General features: G+C 41.2%; 3 protein-coding genes across 4 annotated transcripts; 1 reads left to right on the forward strand and 2 right to left on the reverse strand.

Annotated features, from left to right (window-relative positions):
• Nucleotides 1–11,669: 11,669 nt before the first annotated feature.
• Nucleotides 11,670–16,294, forward strand: RB195_011043 (uncharacterized protein; the record flags this gene model as incomplete). Of its 2 annotated transcripts, XM_064192298.1 has the most annotated exons (8): nt 11,670–11,748; nt 12,592–12,731; nt 13,781–13,874; nt 14,123–14,299; nt 14,379–14,543; nt 14,659–14,831; nt 16,096–16,224; nt 16,280–16,294. In XM_064192298.1, 8 exons carry the CDS (start codon nt 11,670–11,672, stop codon nt 16,292–16,294), a joined length of 972 nt encoding a protein of 323 aa, XP_064049880.1. The 2 variants fall into 2 exon arrangements, with proteins under 2 accessions (XP_064049880.1, XP_064049881.1); XM_064192297.1 differs by lacking the exon at nt 16,280–16,294 and having other exon boundaries at nt 16,096–16,245.
• A 1,301-nt stretch (nt 16,295–17,595) lies between these two features.
• RB195_011044 (uncharacterized protein) lies at nt 17,596–18,012 on the reverse strand (the record flags this gene model as incomplete). Its single annotated transcript, XM_064192299.1, has 1 exon — nt 17,596–18,012. One exon carries the CDS (start codon nt 18,010–18,012, stop codon nt 17,596–17,598), a length of 417 nt encoding a protein of 138 aa, XP_064049882.1.
• Nucleotides 18,013–19,015: 1,003 nt separating this feature from the next.
• RB195_011045 (uncharacterized protein) lies at nt 19,016–22,385 on the reverse strand (the record flags this gene model as incomplete). The annotated part of the gene is made up of 4 exons (XM_064192300.1): nt 19,016–19,091; nt 20,765–20,841; nt 22,153–22,281; nt 22,347–22,385. 4 exons carry the CDS (start codon nt 22,383–22,385, stop codon nt 19,016–19,018), a joined length of 321 nt encoding a protein of 106 aa, XP_064049883.1.
• Nucleotides 22,386–22,530: the final 145 nt, after the last annotated feature.

A 22,530-nucleotide genomic window follows, 5' to 3' on the forward strand; every position in this document is an offset into this window, starting at 1 on the left:
ACCGTTCGCTGTTATGGTTATTTTCGTTACATAACGACTTATACCGTCCAAGAGTGCGGCAGACAACGCCCTGCCCACTCATTACTTCGCTCACTTTATTCTCTGCCTACTGTATGATAAACACATTCCACTGAACCAACGTTTTGGTCTGTTCAATTAGGATGATAGAACCCTACGTCTCTAGTCACCCACTTATATAGTTTAGTATCAAAGAAGGTGAAGTAGTAAACTATGATCTACCAGAACTGCAATCCACTATTGTATGCATGAAAAAGTGATGCGAAGCTACTTTTTAAGAGGGGGCAAGGATAAAAACAAACGGAGAAAAAAATGCGCAGAAAAAATCATTCTTTTATCTGAGAAAGGGTCTGTCTTCAATCATTATGATAGTTTCGTACAGATCCAGTCACAGAAGGGTGGCCACTTCCATAATACGAGATTGTATATAGGAAATCAATTAAAGGTGCGGATTTCAGGTGGAGTATTCTTATACGGGAACGTAGATTATGGAGAGAAGGATGATTCCGTTCATTTCTTCTTAATTGACGTAGAAAACGGCCCAGAAGATACGGCTTCGAGCGTTCCGGCGCACTATTTTCCACAAAGAGTTTGATTGGAGCGCCCCAACCTTCTGCACACGCTGCATATTCCGGACCGTTTTTTACGGCAATTAGCAAGAAATGGACGGAATCACCCCTCTCCATAATCTACGATCCCGTATACGAATACTCCACCTGAAATCTGTACCACCTCAGATTCGTGGGGTGATGCCTTTAAGGAGACCAAAGTATTTACTGCTGCAAGTAGGGCTCAGAATAACGAACATAGATCATTCGAAGAACAATCGGATGCCCACAAGCACATACGGAAAAAAACAGAGCCACGTGTCAGTCTACGACGGAGATGCGAGATCGTGAGAACTCAAAAGCACCGCAGTTAATCGAAGCTCGGGAGTTCAAAGCAGAATGGACGCGTCAAGAAGAAAACAAATCGACGGCTATTGCGCAGAAATATGTTATCCCATATATGTTATCCCACCACAATGTTGTGAAAAGTGAGTCAGCAGTTCTTGACTCAAAGTCATTCTTGTCATATTTTTACGAGAAGGTATAGACCCCTTTTTGGAAATCTAGATCCTTCTACAGAATTTTTTTTGAATTTTTTTATAAATCATCTAAGTTTACAAATCAATAGCTATCACAAAGCATCCTGACTATCAATTTTGTTTTGTTTACATTCTTTGTTGGAAACAATCATTTAGGCGAATGTACATGCATACTCTGCCATCCCTGCCATAATCTTTTTTAAACTATTGAAGTTTATTTTTGGCGAAAAAGATAGAAACTGCACTTCTTCTTAATGTTAACAACGATAACAACGGAAACAGGGCATGTCGATTCCAATGAAGTTCCAATCACGTTTTTTCTATCAGCAGCTGATAAAAGGGGTAATGATTTGATTGCGCCGTCAAAGCAATTACACTGGAAAAAGTGGAGCTCTTATTTAATACAGTAAGAATCATTCGGAGTGACAAAGAGACAATCTTTGATGTGAGATCATTCTGCCATCTTCATCAATCTTCATTAGCAACTACAAATAGACTTGAGAACAAATTGTTACAAAAAAAGTCGGGAAATAACTAGAGACTTGTAAGTAAAACCCTGTTCCTCCCAGATGCGACAAGATGTCGTCACCAGTTTAGTTTGGCTCCCGGAAAATGATATGGGATTTGTGAGGATTAGAATCAGAAAGGATGAGTGATCCTTCATTCCGGAGTTGCGGACAGTGATGTCCACCTCTATCTATTGTAGTAGAATCAAAACGAAATGAATCACGGTGCAGTTGCGTATGCGGCTGCGCTCGAAGCGGTGGAGCGTAGCAGTTATGATTGAGGGAGCACCCCTGCTAGCACCATCCTCGCTGCAATTCGATATGGTCCCACCTTGATTCCATCGCTCCGCTTCGATCGCAACTGCACCTCTGCAACTTCATGTCGTTTTGACCCGACCATATCCCCTGCTTTATTTCCTTATAGTGTATATGTAAGCCCGGATTTTATGTATTTCATTCGCCTTTCCTACGGAATGCACTTGTGACACAATATCGGAAGCAGCTGCGGTGATTACGTCAACAACCTTCGAAATTCCTCGCGTCATTTTTTCTCTGGTCGATAATATCAAGGCAAGACTGTCAGTCATTCAAGCGAATTTGGTCATTTTCTATCGTAACTCCAAACAGTTCATTAAATCTCTCCCTATCAACTATTTTAAGTCAGTTCCGTGGGATTCCGTGGTTTTATGCTTACTTATTACCTGAATGCTGACTTCATAACTACAATGGGGTAAAGTGTCGTGGGGGGAGCGGGCGAGCGCTCAGTGGTGCCTTTATTTTCCGAAGCCCTCAGCTTACTTTTTTCTCTTATTAACTTAAGTTTACATGTCATATATCCTCTAATTCCAATGCTTAGGCCTTAGGGCCCCGAAGATTTGATTATTTACTTTAGAAATAAGGCCGCCACTGAGTGCTCCCCACTTTACCCCTACAATGATCATAATGTTTTTTTTACACGAGAGAACACTTGTAGTTAAGAGAAATGGTTTGCCCGTGCAGTTTGGATGACAAGTCGGTTGCAAAAGATGAATAATGGGTCAGTAATCTCAGTTCTTCAACCAGTTACTCATAGTCATGCAATGTCTGCCTAACAAACAAAAAAATAATGATAAAAATGCTGTTAAAACCCGAAGAAACCACCGCCGCAAAAACCGGATGCGTTTGTCAGTGATTCATCCCTTTGATATGCCCGGCGTAACTTTATGGTTCTTTGCGGCGACAATTCAATGTTCCCTTTTCATTGGAATAAGTTGCATACCAACCACCAATTAAGACTTAGAAGAAGTTTACAACTCAGAACATAGGACTGACTGCATCTAACATCTATCTGGCGTAACACCTAACATACGTTCCCACTAACATTTTAAGAAATGTCCACATTTCGTTCAGTTTTAATCTTTTTCGTATTATGGGCTCTAACCACAGTGTTATCTTTCGTGCTTTGAGATATTTTTTATGTTGTACATAATTACTGCATTCCGCATTCTGTTTTGATTCTTCTTCGATCTTCGCGCTTCAAAAAAAAAACCATCGAAGTTTGTCCATTTGCTACTCATCGAAAATATTTTTGACTCATTACTATCGAGAGAGCCCTTCCGATTTATCTGCTTATATTTGATTTTTTAGAATTATTCTGATCAATTTTTGTTTGTTTATTCTGCTTGTATAGCTGTAATTTATCTTCACAATATCACTGTTGATGACATCCACTGAAACACGATCGGGGCGCATGTTTTGTTTCGGCGGCTGCGTCGCGGCTCGACGTGGGATCTTAGAAACGCCCTAAGAGCAAAACAAAAAAAAAACTTTAAAAAAATGATATAACTATAGGAAAAGGAGTTCTCTAAGGCTGTGTAATCCTGTCCCTGCACTATTGTGAAAAAAAGCAAAAAATGAAACACTACGAAAAGCAAAAAGAAAAGATGTTAAGAAAATTTTCCTCATATTGTAGAGAGAGCTTAGTCCAAGCACTCACCGAGGATTCGTCGTGTCGTCATGTTACAGCACGTTTTGCGTTATCTACAGTATATATATATATATATATATATATATATATATATATATATATATGCATGTAATCATTCACAGTCACACAGTTGAGATGTTAGGTAATATGTATTTGGGTGCCACTCAGTGCCGCCCTTATTTTTTTTTAAGTAAATCACTAATTCAGTCTGGGCCCTAAGTCCTAAGCATTAGTCTTAAAGGATCTATGACATGTAAACTAAAGTCCCCCGGCCAACTGTGTACATTTTCTCCGAAAGAGATGTATTCTTCATTATGTCCGTAAATAGATGTAAAAAGTGACCAGGAAAATCTGAACATTTGAAAGGTTGTGGTTATATTTTGCATTTCACGTAGTATGATTTATTTTCATTGACAATAGGGCTGATGCGTTTTCAGGAGGGGAAAGACGCGGAAGGTTCTTTTTCTTTTTCGCATTCCTTCCTTTTCACAGTTCTTTCGCATGCATAAGAAAATGTTTAGAAAAAAAATGATAATCAGCTACGCTAACTTTGTTTCGCCCTCGTCAGTTCGTTCTTAGAACAATTATTGGATTTGCTCAACACAACCCTTCCTGTCATTAAATGGATTTCTAAATTGGTTATATTAAGTTTCTTTCTGCCAAAGAGAGAAGCTGCACTAACTTAGTCCTAAGGGTACTTCTTATGTTCGTCAATGGTTTTTCGCCACAACCCACGCAAAGCATAAATTCCCTCTACGAAGAACTTGTCTAGCTATAACTCAAAGAAATTTCGTACTTTTCCGGTTTTTCCTACCAATTAAAGCTGGATCTAGGAATACAAAAATAGTCTGCAGTTGCAAAGTGTTAGATGAGATAGCTTTTTTATTGCCATAAATCTTCGATTTTCTTCGGAGAGGTTTTCGCCGGCGGGTGTCGTGGTCAAAATTTAGCTATTTCAACAAGGCCAATTCAACCATCAGGCTCCATAGCAGTTTAACTTAATCAAGCGAAGTCTGCAGCAATCAAGCAAGTTGTTTTTCGTCGGTCTGCTTCGACTGCTTTTTTCGGCATATCGTCTTCACCAGTGCAGAGAGCTCTCCGCGCTTCTCATTTCTCAATTCTTTCATTTCAAAAGCGCAAACATTCGCTTATGATGCTTTCTCTGGACGCATTACACTGCATTCGGTGAGATTCGGTAGTGTTCGTCCTCTACCTGTCATTGAAAAACAAACAAGCATGCACTTGCTATTTTGGTCGATAATTTTGAAAAAAGCAAGTTTTTCTGTGGCAAATTCTAGCAAATCCTTTTACTTTAAAAAATATATGAAAACAAACACAGCTGCATTTACTTTCTTAACAGCCTAATAGTATCGGTAATGTTGCAAGGATTTACATCAGAACAACAGAAATGAAAGGCAGCATACCACAAAATTGGGGATGTTGACGTCTTTTATGGAAAATGCGGTGTGGGAAACTTCCACGACCCTTCTGATGCCCCCTCTCGTACACGCGCCGCATCCGTGAGCCGTTTCGCAGTTTCCAAGAAGATCAGAGAGATTAGGGGGAATTTAGCGTGCTGACGCTTATACTTCTAATCAACACGTCGAACCCCACGTTGTCAACGGAGATCCCAACATTGTCAATTTCGTGATATGCTACCTTTAAACTTATAGCAACCGATCTGCATACGGTGATTATTTCTTTTTGCTTTCTGCTGCTCAAAACCTAAAAAGCTGCACTTGCACTCTAGCGTCTAATTAATGGATTCTTCCTTAAAGGCTGCGCTCTAAGAATTTTTCGATGTTTGGCTGCCTCTGGGAGTAGAAACGTTTCCGAAGCTTATGTACATATACGTGGTGGTGGTTTGCCACTCTCACATTCCTCTGCCAAAACACAGAACTGGAATGAAACTAGAATGGATCAGCAACACAAACTGAAATGTTTCACTCCCCAAGTGCTGAGAGTTGCTTTTTTCGATTAAACTGATAAATCTGTTTCTCATGCTCCGTCCGATTTCGAGATGTGCACGTGGAATTTGGCGTTCTCGCTGTTACAAACGACCGTACGTATTGCTCGGAAGAACCTAACGTCGAAGAATGTCTAATACTGCTTTTTAGTATTCAACAGAAAATCCGGAACTCCCTGCAGTTTGTTTTCACATCACCTTGGCTGCCCACTATCTTAGTGGTGAAATTGATAGGAACTCTCTATATCTTGCTTTTTGTGTTCCTTCCATAACCATGTGACTACATGACCTTTTTTCACGACTTTGGAGAACAGCTGTCGTCTTCCCGGGTCTATTTCTTATTTCGCTCTTCATTTCCACATTTTCATTATGTTTATTGCAATGCATTGCTGAGAAGGAGCTGCTGAGCCCTTATGCCGAAAAAAAAGAGTCTTAGTAGAAATAAATACAGCTACACATACATCAGTGGCAGAGTGGAAATATCCATCTTTCATGCTTAAAGTGTGGATAGAATACGCAAGATTCTCGAAGCTATCTAGCACTCACTTCCAGCACTTGTTTTTCATAGATTATCGCGTAGAGAGGCTGCAGGGAGTTTCTTAAGTAGGTGTTGGGGTGCAGGGGCGGGTGTAGCGCAGTCCACAAGCGGTTCGGATATAACTACACGATCGGTGGCTCGAAGCCGCTCTAGTTCCAGCAAAGCCTTTCATAACTATCGACAAATTGGTACCAAACTTTTCTGTGAGTATCAGTAGGTAGGTTCCCACAATCGACCCGCAAGCAATTATATAGGCTGCACACGCGTTCATAAACATAGATGCGATACTCGGATCCGGTGCTCTGACCCCTTTCACTTTTGAACCGTTGGGGAAAGGACCTCTTCCACTTTTAAATGATTGGCGAAATTACCCCCTTCACTTGAGCTGCACCCCGTGAGCTAAACCCCCTTCACCCGAGGAGGGTCCGGCTTCTCGCTATCGCACCAATGTTCATAAACCTCAGAGTTGAAGTCGCGTGGTCGCACTCCCATTGGGATCGATCAATTTCGTGCACGTTATCCTTCTTTTTTTGAAGTAGCATGCTACTTCAATCATTCTTCTCCTATTACTACGAGACTACGAAAACGTGCGCAATCACTATATCCCTTCCACATCTCTTATAAACAACTTTTTCGATTCCTACTGAGGCACATATAACCGGTTTTGATGAAGAGAATGGAGAAAGGATGCGAACATGTTGCGAGTGTGCAGTGCTTGATTCACCGTACAGTACACCAACGGTACTTCCAGTGCATACTTATTGCACAAAGTCTTTTACCGCAATTTAACATCACAGCTCCTAGGGGCCGGTTTTTCCGTTATTTTTAACTCTTCCGGCGCGTCCCCGACCCACGGTATCAGCACTTTGCACAAAGTCTTTTACTGGCAGTATTTAACAGTATTTTCCTTCAGGTATTTCAAAAGCGTATGAAGACTTTCTTCACACTTTTCTATTTCTGGTTATATTCGATAGAAAAAAATTGTCTTCTATACTGTAATCCACATCTGTCCTTTGCTCCTTAACTTCATTCTCTACTTATTCTTTCCACTTGAGAAGTTGTTCTACCAACAGAGATGACAAAGATGATGTCATCTATGTGAAAACGTAAACTGTTCGTGCTCCTTCCGCACGTAATTCGCTCCATCTCACGTTGCATTACATTTTGAACTTGACGTCAGGTGTCTTTTTTTCCGCTCAATGGCGCACTATTTTTTTGTACGTTCTACTGAACTTGGTTGGACTCACAGCACGGATTCCATCTTAGTTACTCATATTTTTGTCTGCAGTCATTATGATGTTTAGGTTGTCTATTTAATAGAACCGCTTCGTATCAGCCGTTATACATTGCCTTGCCGTGAATCAGAGCGTCGTCTACATTATAACTATTCACAACTTCTTGTAGTAATGTGGTCGTTTGGTGATGTTACCGCCTTCCACGGTCACGCCCATCTCGGAAACCATTCGTTGGACCGTTTCAGTGCTTGTTCATATTTCTGCGTCAGAACATAGGACTCAGAAGCCTAATTTCTTTAAAATTCGCCAAGTTCTCAATCCACTACTAATTAACGTTTGAAGAGTACTTGTCTAACGACGTATTCTACGTACTATTTGAGGTGTTTTTTTTCTCTAGCAGGAGGAGAGGGGATTACTGTATTTCGAATAAGAATTGTTATCTTGGACTTTGTCGCATCAGCAACCTTCTACAATTGAATTTCCGATACTCAGCCATAAGCCGAACTTCCTTTTGAAGCGTGCGCAGGGAGTTTTCTTCCACTTTTCTAAATCCAGATGCATAACTCTCGGGTTCTCATCTTCTGTTTATTAGATCAGATTTCTTTTTTTATAGTTTCATTCAACTTGTTTACTTCGAATTTCATGTGAGAAATTGGGTAAGAGCAATTTTGAATCTATTGCTTTCTCCACCAACATAGTAGAATAATATTACACACTAAACTCTGCAGTAATTCTATAGTATGTAAGTGTGGTGGAGTCTACACTAAGAGTTTCCACATCCTCTCCTCTTTTCACAGTTACTTCATTTATGAGGTTTAGCACCTCAACGGTCAGTACATCGGTAGGCACTGGTACCTTATCTGGTCCGGAGGGGACAGTCCCTTAGAACTCGCAACTGATTACGTGCAATCGAATCAGTGCCTGCAGAATAGCCTGGCGGTGGCCCACTGTGAACATCAAGCTCCGCCCATCCCACGGGAGAACGACAAATGAAGTTTATTTCTGAGAAAATTATAAGAAGATAAAGGCAAATGTAGATATTTTCGCCTTGTTTCTATCCTCTTAATTCTGGCAAAAAAAAGTGTGTTTTTTCACCAACAACGCTGGCTCCTCTCTGAGGCGTAATGTCCTCTCTCACTCTTTCTGTTCTCTCCCCACGATTTTCCATGAAATGATGAAATTACCCGGCGAAGCGAGTATCTACGTACGTACGGGCGGTGAAATCCTCTTTACGGCCTTTAACTTCATCATTCCTGGGGGCGAGTTCCTCATCGGGTAAAATGAGGTCCTTACTTCTCTTGCAACTTCCCGTTTCTGTGTTTCTGAGGACTGCTCCGCATTTGGTTGCGGTACCTGCAAACAACGTTTCGATTCCTATCCATCCCACACCACCTTTCGTCCTGATCGTTACCTTTAGAATGTTGTGTAGAATAATTTGCAGAGGTGGCTGGTGTTTGAACTTAATGTCCGTACATCCTTATCCTCCCAGGCAACTCTTCTGTCAATTTAGCAACCCATTAAAGGCATCACCCCACGAATCTGAGGTGGTGCAGATTTCAGGTGGAGTATTCGTATACGGAATGGGAGACTACGGAGATGGAGGTGATTCCGTCTATTTCTTGCTAATTGCCGTAAAAAACGGCCCGGAAGATGCGGCGCCGCACAAGACTGGCGCGCTCCAATCGAACCCTTCGTACAAAATGGTGCGCCAAAACGAATGAAGCCGTATCTTCCGGGCCGTTTTTTACGGCAATTAGGAAGAAATGGACGGAATCACCTCCCTCTCCGTAGTCTCCCATCCCGTATACGAATACTCCACCTGAAATCTGCACCACCTCAGATTCGTGGGGTGATGCCTTTAAGGGTGAAATGACTGGTTTGTCATGGGCGAATTCGATCCAGTGACCACGTAGACGCTATGAAGCCTTCTGCAATCGAGCTACAGCCTGTCCAGGGGCTCCCCACAATCCCTGCATCCTAGCATTGCGTATATAGGTACGACTGCGAGTTTGAAGTGGCACATGCATCCTGTTATGATCGAGTCCACTTCACGACATCGCTAAGACAGCACGGGCGCGAGGAGACCACATCCTACGTATGCTAATGTGCGGGCGCTGATCAATGCTAATGAACGGAAGCGGGCCGCCAGGATTTCGCGAGGAAGCTCATGCTGGCGAAACGCGACGACAGGTGCTGTTTGCGTAGCGGGGAATTCGATCGCGCGCGCGGCAGATGCGACGTGTTATCGATCGACGACGGAGCCGTCTGGCCGCCTGCCACACGACCGCACTCCTCTGCAACCGTTCCCTTTCCTGTTTGCAAGGTTCAGTCATGCGCTCAGCTGAAGAACCCTCACTTGAATTTACGACAAAAATCGTATTAGTCATATACGTTAGCACCCAAGTTCTTTGTTAGCACGGAAGTGAGTAAGCAGTTTTAAGAAAAGGATGGAAATTTTTACGTGGGAAGCAATTCAGACCTTCTCCCGGTTCTTTTTGTAGACTGAGAGCAACGGAAGAATTCAGGGACAAGAGTCTTCTAGCTATGTGCTGTCTATCGAGTTCTGATCTTCCTTCTATCGTCATTTCGAGTGTGTTGAGCCTCTCTCCTGTTTGTTTGCCTTGTTTCGTTTCAGGTTGGTATGCCGAAGAGATAAGATATGACACAAAAATCTTCTGAGGAACAAAGTTTTGCTTAAGTTAGGTCTATTTTAGGGAAGTATTAGATGTTTAGAAGTATGTATGCTTCTGGAGTAGTTTAGTTCTAATGTGATTGCTTTCTTCTTTACCTCCTGCCAAAAAAGTTTGTTTGATTCTTGCATTTTGACAATGGTGCTTTTCCTTGATGGTGCAACTTTATTATTAATATTGTACTAACATTTGCCCTTAGATGTTAAAAGAGAAATGTTTTGACGAAGATAGCTTACAATCGAGCTGCTACTCTCCTCTTCAACATTTTCATGAACTCCACTTTCTTCAACATTTTCGTAAATTTCACTTTCTTTTGCATTCTTTACGTCCCCTATATTTCCATGTTTTTATGACCTCCTCACTCAAATTTTTCTTTAGCAATGCCTTTAATAGTAGATGTAGAAGAAAGAAAAGTTGTCAAATGTTCGAGGTAAAAAAACCTCATTTTTTACAACCACTAAAGGCCGCTTAAATGAATCGATACCCGTGCCGACCTTGAGGCCTAATTCGCAAAATGTATCGTCATCACTAAAATCGTGCTTTATGAGGAACTTCCTTGGACGAAAGTCTGCTTGATACGCTTCTCCTTTTTGGAGACTGGTTTTTTATGATGGAGATTAAGTAATTATTGCAAATTTTCGACTAGGCGTTATCCATTTTAGAAAGTCGACTACTGTTTAATTTTATTGTGATGTTCCTTTATTCACATGCGCATCTGCGCAACTAGGAAGACCAGGACATCAATATCTCCATTTATTCACGCCATATTAATGTAATTATTTAATGTGAGAGACCTAAAAGCGCAAATTACCAAGTAAGCTATTTCTGTGCATTTTCTTGGACTCATCTAAATTTTTGAGGTAAAAATGTCGTACGTGAGCGTTGTTTCTTGTAGTTTACTCTATTTTTTGGGGAAAATACTGTGAAATGGATGTGCGGTGAAAAATGTATACAAAATAGATAATTGTCTGAACGGTTTGTGCATACCTTTCTTTTCTGTTAGGAAGTTTATTCAGCGATTTGCACTGTGCTGCATCAGAACCTTCCTTATTCGCCCTAACCGAATTATGATACAGTACAGTTTCTTGTGTTTTCTCCACGATAGCGCTTCAATTCCTTTTTCCTCGCACTTTAGATATGGTCACTAATATTGCTTACGAGTTCTGCCTGTGTGATGAAAGTGATTGGTACTGTGCCTGTCAGTTATTTCTCATCAAAGAGCTCGATGTTTTTCTAATAATCCGTTAGTCTACATAGTTCTTACGTTGCTCTTCTTAGATTATGTGTAATAGTCCAAAGTTCGCATCATCGCAGCGCAGTGTAAGCCAGCGATGTCATAAGAAAATATTCCAGGAAGATGTAGATTTTAAGCTTTTGCGCGCTTGCGAACAACTATTAACTCAACTCATACTTGTTACGTACACGCTGCGTTGGAACGCTTTTTTTATTGCTCCCTTCCACTCCACGAAAAAGTTGTGCGATTGCCACTGATTATTTCTTTACCAATGTGTTTTTTTTTTTGTTTTGGCACGGAATTTCTAATTCTAATAGCCACTAGTCCCAGCTTATCCTAATTTCATTGTTTCAAAGACTCTTTCGCGAAGCTTCTCAGGATAATCACTTCGTTACTACTCATTATCAACCGATTTCAGCGTATGCCTAGATGGTCGGAGGTGTGCGATTGTTAACTTGCGGTCGCCTAGCTGTAAGGGCTGTTTTCTCTGCGTCTGCGCTCGACATTGGTGAGTTACTGACTTCCTTTTGATGACGTGTGTACTTTCTGACTAGATGATAATTTGTCAATTCTCATTACTGTACGTAGTCAGCACGCATTTTACGGTTATCTCATGGGTGTTATTCTACATAGTATACAACCGCTCATCGGGTTTTTTTTTACGTCAAAAAACAAAATCGAGAGTAATAAGAAGTGTCAGAGGTCATGTCATATTTGGATATTATTTCCTTCATGTGACTGTGACGTTTCGGTATTGTATGCTATACTTTTCTCGAATTACGATGCACTGCTCTCACCCTTTGTTACCAAAAATAATTACAAGCATAATGAAAATGACAATGAAGGAGTAGAAATGTAATGTTTTGTTTTAGGAGTGAAGGTAAGATATAAAGTAAAGTTTTAGGATTTTACTCATGAAGGAAAGATTTTTAATTATTAGAAAAAATAAGATTACTGGAGAAATGTTTGAGAAGACCAACATTAAATGGATAAGTCCAAAAAAGAGCTTGAATTACCGCTGATAAGAATTTCCTTTTTTTATGAGTCTGCAACTAACACTGAATTCGTATTTCCGTGTTAGGATGTGTTAGTCTTGTTCGTTGATGTGTTACTTCAGTTTGCTGATAAACTGGAGAAAATAAATTCACACAACACTTCACAAAAGGAAAAAGTGTAAAATATGTATTCTGCGTTCTCAAGCGAGTGGCAAAGGTGAAGTGGCAAAATTTGCAAGATTGATTACAGTCTTCTTTTTTATGCTAATGATGCATAAGAAATGATGAACTTTTGTTTCTTTTCAAATACTTCTATTAGGGTCTTTAATGAAAGTTCTAAATGGTTTGCATTATAGGATCTGCAGTTGCAACGACATGTGCGGATCCTTCTGTTCAAAAACGAAGTTTAGCTGCAGCTCCGGCGCGAGGTGAAAGTCCTGCTACCTCTTCAACGCCATCACCACCTGTAGTGGCAACATGTGCAGGATTTCCTAAGGTGCGTTATTTCTAATGATGATGTAGTACTTATCTTGAAGTATAATTTTTTGTTTCATCACTCAGTTCTCTTCTGGCGTATTCACTTTCTCCAATGTTTTGTTTCCATCTTTCATTGGTTCTTCCAGTAAACTCGAATGTTTCCGTATTTATGTTTGCAACACGTTTACATTGGCTTTAGTAGATAGTCTTGAGCCTTTTTTCATGTCTTAATATCAATACAGAAATAACAAACATTGCCGAAACCTACTCTGCTTGAAATTAATCTTTCTTTATGAGACTGCATGTTTTGGTATTCTTTTTATTCCTATTTTTTATTTCTTTGATTTTTGTATTTTGCTTTCATTTTGACATGGAATCTCATGGAGACAAAATAGACCAGTTTCAACTCCTTACGTTTTTTTCTGCATTTAATCAACATTTGTACCACCGAAGCTTAGTTTTGTTTTGTGTGTGGGGAAGGAGCGATAGAAAATCGATTGAAAATTTGAAATTCTTGAAATTACTCTTACGTTTTCGCTCTTCAAAATGGGAGTTTTCGGTCCCACACCGCCCGATTAATTGAAATTAAATCAGTAGAAAACCAGCAATACGGTAAGACTCCTCATGTAAGCGCGTTTGCATGAAACACACGCGTATTCTTTCAGTGGGCTCACACGTGTGTCGTCTAAAAATAAAAATAAAGAAGAAAAAAGTATTGATTCAAGAATGGGTGGTCATATTATGTTGCTTCGGGAGACTGCAGGGGTCATTCTCTCTTCAACAATAGTATGTAAGATTTTGGATACCGATAAGTAGTGACATGGTTGCTCGAGGCGAGATAAGTTCGACGAGTGGGATAGGGGTGTTCAGTAATTTTCGGTTGCATTTTAACTTCAGTTTTACTACTGACTACTAACTTGACTATTTATTATTATTTATTTCGTAACTTCGTGCCTCTCTGTTTTCTTTTCAGTGTGTTAGCTTGTTTGAATTTGTTACATCAGCTCTTCAAGTTTCGTTTTTTTTTTGTTTCTCGAACAAAGATCGCCGATCAGCTTTATTTTTAAGGATATGCAAAAGGGACCGTCCACTGTACTCGATTCTGGTGTGTACGGTGATGACGCCTGTTTCATATCACGGTTCAAAAACACTTTTGTCGTGGGTATGTAGCGGATATTGCTATTTGTTATACATTGTATTATTACGTATGTATTACTTCTAACTTTTTCTTTACTTTAAATATGATCGATTCAACTTATCAATACTAAATGGAGGTTGTGGTAATACACACATGTACTACTGTTTGCTTCCGACTAGAGGATCCTATTTTTTTTGTCCATGTGAACTTGTTTTCTTTTCATTAAGGACATTCAAAATACCTTGTCTATGTTTAGACGTTACACATTCCAGGAGTTGCTGATGGTGTTGGCGGTTGGCGTAGATACGGAATAGATCCGTCGCAGTTCAGTCGGAAGTTGATGCGAGAATGCGAAAAACGAGTGTCTAGCGGCGACTTCGACCCAAAGAAGCCGGAGACTCTACTGGACAAAGCTTTCAAAGCCACCGCTGAGTCACCAAGACCAGTTGGTAAGCATACTGTTATCTCAGTTTAGCTTTTTTGCTGCAGTCTTGTACTATTATTACCTGGTGTGTTATACTGTTTTAGGGTCTTCAACTGCGTGCGTTCTGGTGGTTCACCAGGAAATGTTATACTCAGCCAATTTGGGAGATTCTGGCTTTATGGTGGTTCGTGATGGGCGGGTGCTCACGAAAAGCGAAGAACAAGTACACTATTTTAATGCCCCGTTCCAACTCACGCTCCCTCCTGAAGGTAAATTCTTAGTGTCGTGATAAGAACAATTTTCACGTTTTGTAGTTCTCTTCAAGATGAGCAGAGATCTGCTAAAATCTACAATTTGCATTCGGTATATGACAACGAAATTTAGGCTACCGTGGTTTCATTGGAGATACACCAGACTTAGCCGATAAGTCCGAGATACGAATTCAGAAGGGTGATATAGTCCTTCTAGCCACGGATGGATTGTGGGATAATCTCACTGAGCAACATGTTCTGGATCAGTTGCGGCCACTGATTGAGGAGAAAGCTTCAGTCCAGGAGGTTGTTTATTACTGTTTTCAAGTGCAATTTTTGCTATTTATTCACGTTTATTCTCAATCGATGGATCGTCGGCTTAAAATTTGAACTGCTAGCGAAAGTGAGCCTGCATAGCCATAGTTTTTGGACCATTCAGTCAGCGTTGCATACTAACAGAAAAGGCCAAGATTGTTTGAAGTGTTACATCATATACAACTATTCTGAGTATCGTTGAATACAGTCGCGTTTAGCGTCAAAAGAGTCCCTTATTCGCCTCCATTGGTCCGTTTTCGGTGGAACGCAGAACAACCTCTGGCTGCTCCTTAACGAATCTTGTTGGAAGCGACTTGCAACAAATTTCCAAGTGAGATAGCTAGCCGGGCGACCTTCGTCGACATCTGGAAAAGTTGAAGTTCAATCTTCATCGACGTTGAAACTCCATTGCGCCTAGATTTACATGATCGACTTGCGGATGCATGTGTGCGGTTGAAGTCTACTTAGTCAAATTTTTGGAATTCTAAGTCCTCTACTTGAAAATGGATTCGGCGTTACTTATAGACACAATAATCTTCGAATAGGAGAGTCGTGAGATCCGAACTTCTGTATCCTGTATCTAGCAGACATTTGCTATCAAATTCGCTAATCTCGTGACTCATCAACATTGTCTGCAATCGAAGCGAGGACGTATCGGAGTAACCAACTCATTTTGGGTTTTTATAAGGCCGCATCTCGAAGAGATGCGATTGGAATGGACAATGACTGATTGCTCGTTTTTCGGGGACATCCACACGTGTGTTCGTGGCGATTGAGAACGGAATGACAACGAGAATGTCGGCCATTTTTATATGATGCTCAGAATAAGGATATTAAATGGTTTGTACAAAGGTCCACATTTACGAAAGTGTTTCTAAGCAGTTGATTCTATTCGCTTGTTGTTAGGGCGAAAATACACTGTACTACTTGCACTGGGGCTTGCTAGGGAAGCCCAGAATTAAAATTTCTGAAAACCGCTTTAGCGATGACTAAATTTTTCATGGAATTAAGCACGATCATCCTGTTGAGCCTATATCTTCTGTATTTTGAGAGCTGATGGTTATAATCTCAGCGCTTGTTAATTTAGGTCACCCCTGAAACTTCTTTAATTACTTCTACAATACTCTACTTTTTAAATACAATTTTTTGGGGAACACTTATGTCAGTTGTGAATAAAGACTCAATTTGCTTCTACAGTATTTAAATAAAATCTTTTTTAAAACGTATCTTTCAAGACTTACCAAGATTGTTTCAGGTATGCAATGCCCTTGCTTTGACGGCTCGCCGTCTCTCATTCGATGTTACTCACAACAGCCCGTTTGCGGTGAAAGCGCGCGAGCATGGTCTAACAGCAGCCGGCGGAAAGCCAGATGATATTACGCTCGTACTTCTTCTCATTGCATAACAGGTGTACATTAGTGTCGATTGTTAGCTTTTAGTTCATACTGTTCTGAGCTGTCTCTCCTCGCGCATTTGAGTTTCTGAACAGAAATGTGCTCTACAGCGTCAGTGCCCATCGCCAACTACTGGTCAAAACCTGGTCTCCTTTGTAACAATGGATTCTATGACTTTTTAGTTTGTAGTTCGCTTTTTCGTTGGGCGCTGGGAAAACTCACTTGCTTGAATCTCAACCATCCCGCCTTGTTAGTTTGCACATGGTTAGGGTGGTCCTCAGATCACCACTTCACGGAAGTGTCTTTTTTTCTCGTGAGATGCATGGTTCATTGCGTTATTGTTATTGTTAGGGTGGTGTTACATTATGGTTCGTTCGAATCACAATTGTGATATAATCGTTTTGCTTAGCGTGCTAAGCATCGTTGGCAAACTCCGAAGGCTCAACAGATATAGTGTTTTAGGGACTTTTTATTTTGTGTTTAGTATATCTAGAATGATAGAGATGTTGCGAAATGTTCAGTAATATAAACAAATAAAAGATCGCAATTAGTTTGTCGACATTGCACTATGACTGAGAAATGACACGCACAAATTGTTCTTAAGAGCGGACATGAGAACTTTCTCTCAGCTTTACTTCTATGAGTGATAGGACTTCGAGAACGAAGACTTTGATTTTTGCATATTTTTTGAGCATGGAATCGATATGCTGTTGCTTTGTTGCTCAGGACGTCTTTCGCTCTGGACCAAGGCGACAATTGCATGACTCCCCGGAAGACTAGGCTTTGCTCCTGATACATGAGAAGCTTTCTTCGTGCTGCAGAGCGCATCAAATTCGACAAGATTGCTCTCCGAGAACACAAAAGCAGAAGAAGCGACGTGCGACAGATCAATGATATCCAACCTTCTCTCCGCGAATGACACACGTCATTCGCGAAGGTTCCGTCGCAAAATGTAGGTGGCGTTGGTTTTGTGGTGTACCCACCTGTCCATCTTGTCGATTCTCACGAGATACCGCCACATCCTCTGGCCATTCTTTGCCTCTGCTTCTGCGCCAAATCCCAGCATCATCAAACGCACCTCACCATCATCAGTTCTAGATGATCCCGATCTGGATGCACTTTAAGGGGAACCGAAGAAAGTGATCCGCGACGAAAAGTCCTGCATGTTCGTTGGTGGAGACATCGGGTGACTCCCACGTCCAGCGTAGAGAGGAGGGCTTCTGGAATTGCGAGTTCCCATGGACGTCTTAGTCGTCATGATGAATCCGGAAAGCTTCTCTCCCTGCTCATTCCATTGAAGACCGTGGGTTCCGATGTGAAGTTCTCCAAGCGTTCTTCTGCGGCCAATTTTGGCGTTGAAATCACCAATCATGACCTTGCAGAAGGTATGATCTTCTGTAGAACTTCTCCAGGTTCATATAGAAAGCTTCAACTTCTTCTTCTTTGTACCTTGATGTTGGAGCGTAAGCGACGAAGATAGTCAAAGCTGGTGTAGGATCACATCTTCTCATCCGCGGACGTCCGATTCGGGCTATAAGTTGCTCGAAAGAGTCGATGTTTACTGCCATATTTGTGTTGACGAAGACACCAACTCCTCTACTGTCACATGCTCCTAAGAACAGTTCTTCTCCAGTGTCATACATGGCGTTCAGTGAGTGGCGTCGCCTCGTTTCGATCAGGCCGATGACTTCGTACTTAAACTTTCTGGCCTGCATAATCAAATCTTCAATGGCCGTGTCGGATGCAAGCGTTCGTGCGTTATAAGTACAGATAGTCATCCTAGTCCTTTTCAGTTTCGGTAGCCTATATGACTTCTGCAACCCCGTATTTCCTGGCGCTACTGTACCAGGCTTTTTCCGGAAGCCTTTTTCCTTTTTCTATTCTGTGTTTTGCATAAAAATTTAAAACCCATGGGAAGGTTGCAAGCCTCTAGTCCCATGAGTTTTGAGAGAGCGTTGCGCTCTCTCGGAAGACACAATGAGCGGTTAGTAGCAACTATTAACTGCAGAAAACTATGCAGGATCTTTCGAAATACAGGAAGAAAAAGAATTAGAAAAAGAAGTGGAACTAGCACAAAAAAGCAAACTCAAAAATGCGCCGTCATGACCTCCACCGGATATTTGAAGCTACATATTAATTTCAAGGGTTGTACCTCATCTGGTTATGTGTCGGCACCGCATTTGTTACTCTAATGAAGCAATAACACATGGTTGGATTTAGAGAAAGCGGTAAAATAGGATGAGACCGGTCGTGTAAGGATAAAATGGTACGCCGGCAAAAGAAAGTATTGAAGAGGACTTCACAATATGGAATTGACGACACAGAAATTGGAATCAGCGTAACCAGTCCAGCACCTCGCAAACCTACGCGTTTTATGGCCGCGGCATCTGCACGTGTTGCGCTTCACCTCTGCCCCAGCATGCCTATTCTTCGTCACGTTTGCCTCATCAAATTGGTATCATCCTTCGTTTAAAAATTTGAAACAATCACGTTACCGGACATAAAACCCTATCTTTATGAGTATGATGATAGCATTCACATCACTTCATGTCAGCACATCATTCCGCGGTAATTGCTCAAGAAAAAAGCAGATGTGTTGCCACTCTAAGCATAGAGTGAAGGAAATTAAAACTATAAGAACACCGATCAAATTCTAGGCATTTCACCCTTCCGTTTCATTCTCGAAAGTAACTCTGTCAAAAGCTTATGAAGTGAATACTAACTAAAATTTATTTCTCGCAGTGATGTATTGAGTATAAATAAGTAGGTAGGCAATTCACTTCAATATGCTTTTTCTATCATAGCGGTGCATCGACGTCTTGACCGACACTTCTGCTGGAACCCGTAGGGGTAGATTCTGAACAAATCACTAACAGTTTGAACCACTATATAAAAAATCGCGTCTGTGCTGAAACGCAACTTTTTAAAGGGGAAAAACTATTTAATTTGCATTCTCATAAATATTGAGAGTACATGTTTTATCTGTCACATTGACGACGAGAGGATCCACCAATAGGTTCCGTTACAGTTGCTATATGTACCATGGGACACAGCTATCTCTGAACCCAGAACTTAGCTTAGACCCAGCTATCTCTGAACTGGCGAACCTGGCGGAGGCTCTTCTGGGACATTTTGAATATTCTGTTTTTTTTTAATATATCCTAGAAAGTCCCATAGTACTTGTACATAGAAGGATTTAAAAGGAAGGACAACATCATTTCGACTTTCGTAGATGGCAAGATCACAAGAGCGTCTTTGCCTGCTGATTCTTTCTGGGCTCTGTCTCTTCAGTTCTGTTTACATTACAACCGAGGAAATCATCGAGTAAATAGGTACGGTAAAATTTTTAGGTCTAGCAATTCACTAGCAGTATTAGCGTTTCCATGAAAAAAGGGTAGCACTAAAGGCACTCAGCTTTGGTCTCGACGATCGACTGCTGAGGAAGGTTCGATTTCTGAGAGGTCTGAGAGAGCAACTTCTACACTTCTACGCGGCTCCGCATAGCGACTTCTGCACTCCCACGTAGGGCTTCGCCACCTACATGTCTTCGAAATAGTTTGAAAAGTGACTTTAGAATCTCGCGAGGACTCTCTACTGAGCACTACTGAGCGGTTGCAGATGCGACTTTACATCGTGGTCCTTTTTCTCATTAGAAAACAATAGCTCGGTTCGACAACCTGTTCACCGCTGATCAGAGTTTAGCACTCTACATAGACCGTCAATGGGAGGCATTGTCTCAAGTTACTCTATCCTGCAGTTTCGAGGACGAAAAACCGCCAGTACCAACCTAAGGCCGCCCGCAGAGTTCACAGCCGCGCGGTTCCTCACTTGATGGTTATTGAGCGCATTGTTGTGGGCAGCCAATAGCCGCCAAAACCGCAGAGCCGCCAAACCGCTCGGCCGCAGTATTGCACTTCACGAGTTCTCATCTTAAATTCCATCTTAAGGGTGTAAAGAAGTGTTTCCTTGTCTAAACCGATTAGTCCTGTGCTCTAGAGCCATCTCATTTGTGGAGTTGTGGGCAGGTTACGCGTATTCATTGTAGTACTCCCACACTTTGCCTCGTAACGGATTTCCTACTAGAGAGAATAAGTTGGAAGTTCCTTCGAACGATGTTCACGAGTGGCTTTGCGTTGAAGTGGTTGTGGGCCCCCAACGTGCTTCAGTAACCAATTTCTAAAACTCCGCCGATTCCCAGCTCGTTTGAAAATCGCTTGTTTTCCCAGGATAGCTATCCGCTAGTTAGGTATAACTGTTTCTATGATAGCAGTTCCTAAACATTCTTTATTATGGGAGAGTTTGGTGGAGCTTTTGTGGGTCCCTTCGTCCAAGTGACACTGGAATATAACTACCCTAGGAACTGAATCCTTCGCCGTCAATATGTGGAGTAGTATGTATTAAAGATAGATGTTGACGAGGCTTTTTGGAAGCAAAAAAAGTATACTACAATATATGAGAACATAATGATGTCGTTTATACTTTTCTATTCATTCGCATTGAAATGCCTTCCAATAAAGAAACAAAGCTTACCGCACACCTTCGATGGCCTCGCGGTAATTGGTTTCCCAATCGTAGGGATCACTCATTTTTCTATCACCAACGAGCTCCTGAGAAGACGTAAATTTTGTTTTCTTAGATTGGATGAACTGTGAATGAGCAATCGAACACAAAATCAATGGGAAAAGCCAGACTTTTCTAAACGTGGAGAATTTTTCTTATAAATTAGTTTTTCCCTGATCCTGGGTGTGTTAACTACCTGGCTGAGAAAGGATAAGGGATACGATCGAATTTTCGCCCAAAGTTGACTTACTCCAGCAGAGGATTTCGTTGTGGTACACTTCTACACGGCGCTGAACGTATTCACCTAGATGAGTACGATGCGTCTGTAGTGGAGTAGAGGTAGAACATGGGTTTTACGTGAGCCCTTTCACGCGTGGTAGGGCATGCATATTCCGTTAAACGTCCACAACTTCCTGTAAGGAAAGCGGCTTTGTAAACTATGTGATGAACCTGCCCTATCCATTCTTACGATCTTTACGCCTTGTCCTGAAAGATTTGTTTGCACAAGGAACTATTCTTTTCAGAGGCACGCGCCGAATTTTCTCATAAATTTTAGCCGGGTGCGAGATCAGTGTGTGCAAGCAGTCACTTTTGTGTGGACATTGTGCTCCATCGGTGATGTAGGCAGGGATGTTTAAAGTGTATTCTGTTACGTTTCAGATAAAATATGAATTCCGATGCAGCTTTAGAGTACGAAATTCGTGCGATTCTTGAAGTCAGACCTCAACTATCCTGACAATCCCAATTTTGGTCTTGTTGACAGCAATACATGAACCACGCAAGATGTGGGTATGATTTCTGAAGACTCCTTCACTGAGCACCAAAGTAACATCCTTTGACACATAGCCAGAAAAGCTAGATAATTGTCTATCAAGAATGAACCCATCTTGCGTTTTTAATAAGGGACTCAAGCGGAGTCGAGGGGTAGACTGCAGAAGTTTTCTGATGAAGAAGGTTCATTAAAAGCCATACAGACCATCACTTGTGATTGATGGGACAAGCATGCAACATTGATCAATACTGGAGAAACACATTTGCTGTGATAATTTTCCTAGAAATGACCACATTGGAAAAATCTGATGTGTGTTTTTAGTCATATTTCACTCAGCTTCAGTATTCAGCTGTCGAGTATATTTCATGCGTTGAATTGCTCATTAAAAAAAGAAAATTTAACTTGAAAGGGTTAAGAAAAGAAAGTTGCGTTGCTTTGTTTCATCAGGTGAGCACATTCGGTCCCGAGCGAGAGAGAGATAGATATCCAGGTCAGCGTTTTCCAACTTTGAAGATTTCATTAATGCTTCCACAGATCACGCAAAACAGAATGTGTCGTTGTCTTAATAGATAAATTTGAAACTTACTGTAAGCAGTGCTTGCAGAGCAGCATAATTCGGTTCCTCTTCAGTGTTAAGACTTAACACTGCTCGTGCAAATTCTTGAAATGATTCGCAGGTTAGTGATAGAAAGGAGGTCTGCGGACTTCCACATTGCTGAATATACGCAAAGTAGAAGAGTTCCTTTGAAAACGAAGTTGATATAGTTTTAGTAGACAAACCAGTTCGAGCTTAGCTTTCTTCACATCATCACCTTTCATTATGTATTTCCATGGCAGATCACCAACGAGTAATTCAAGACCGGAAAACGAATATTACAAGCGTAAAAATATACCAGGATATATAGAAAGGAGGTCTGCGGACCTCCGGATTACTGAATGTACCCAAAAAAAAGAAGTTTTTTTT

This window comes from Necator americanus, chromosome III (genome assembly GCF_031761385.1).
Source record: "Necator americanus strain Aroian chromosome III, whole genome shotgun sequence".
Taxonomy (NCBI): domain Eukaryota; kingdom Metazoa; phylum Nematoda; class Chromadorea; order Rhabditida; family Ancylostomatidae; genus Necator; species Necator americanus.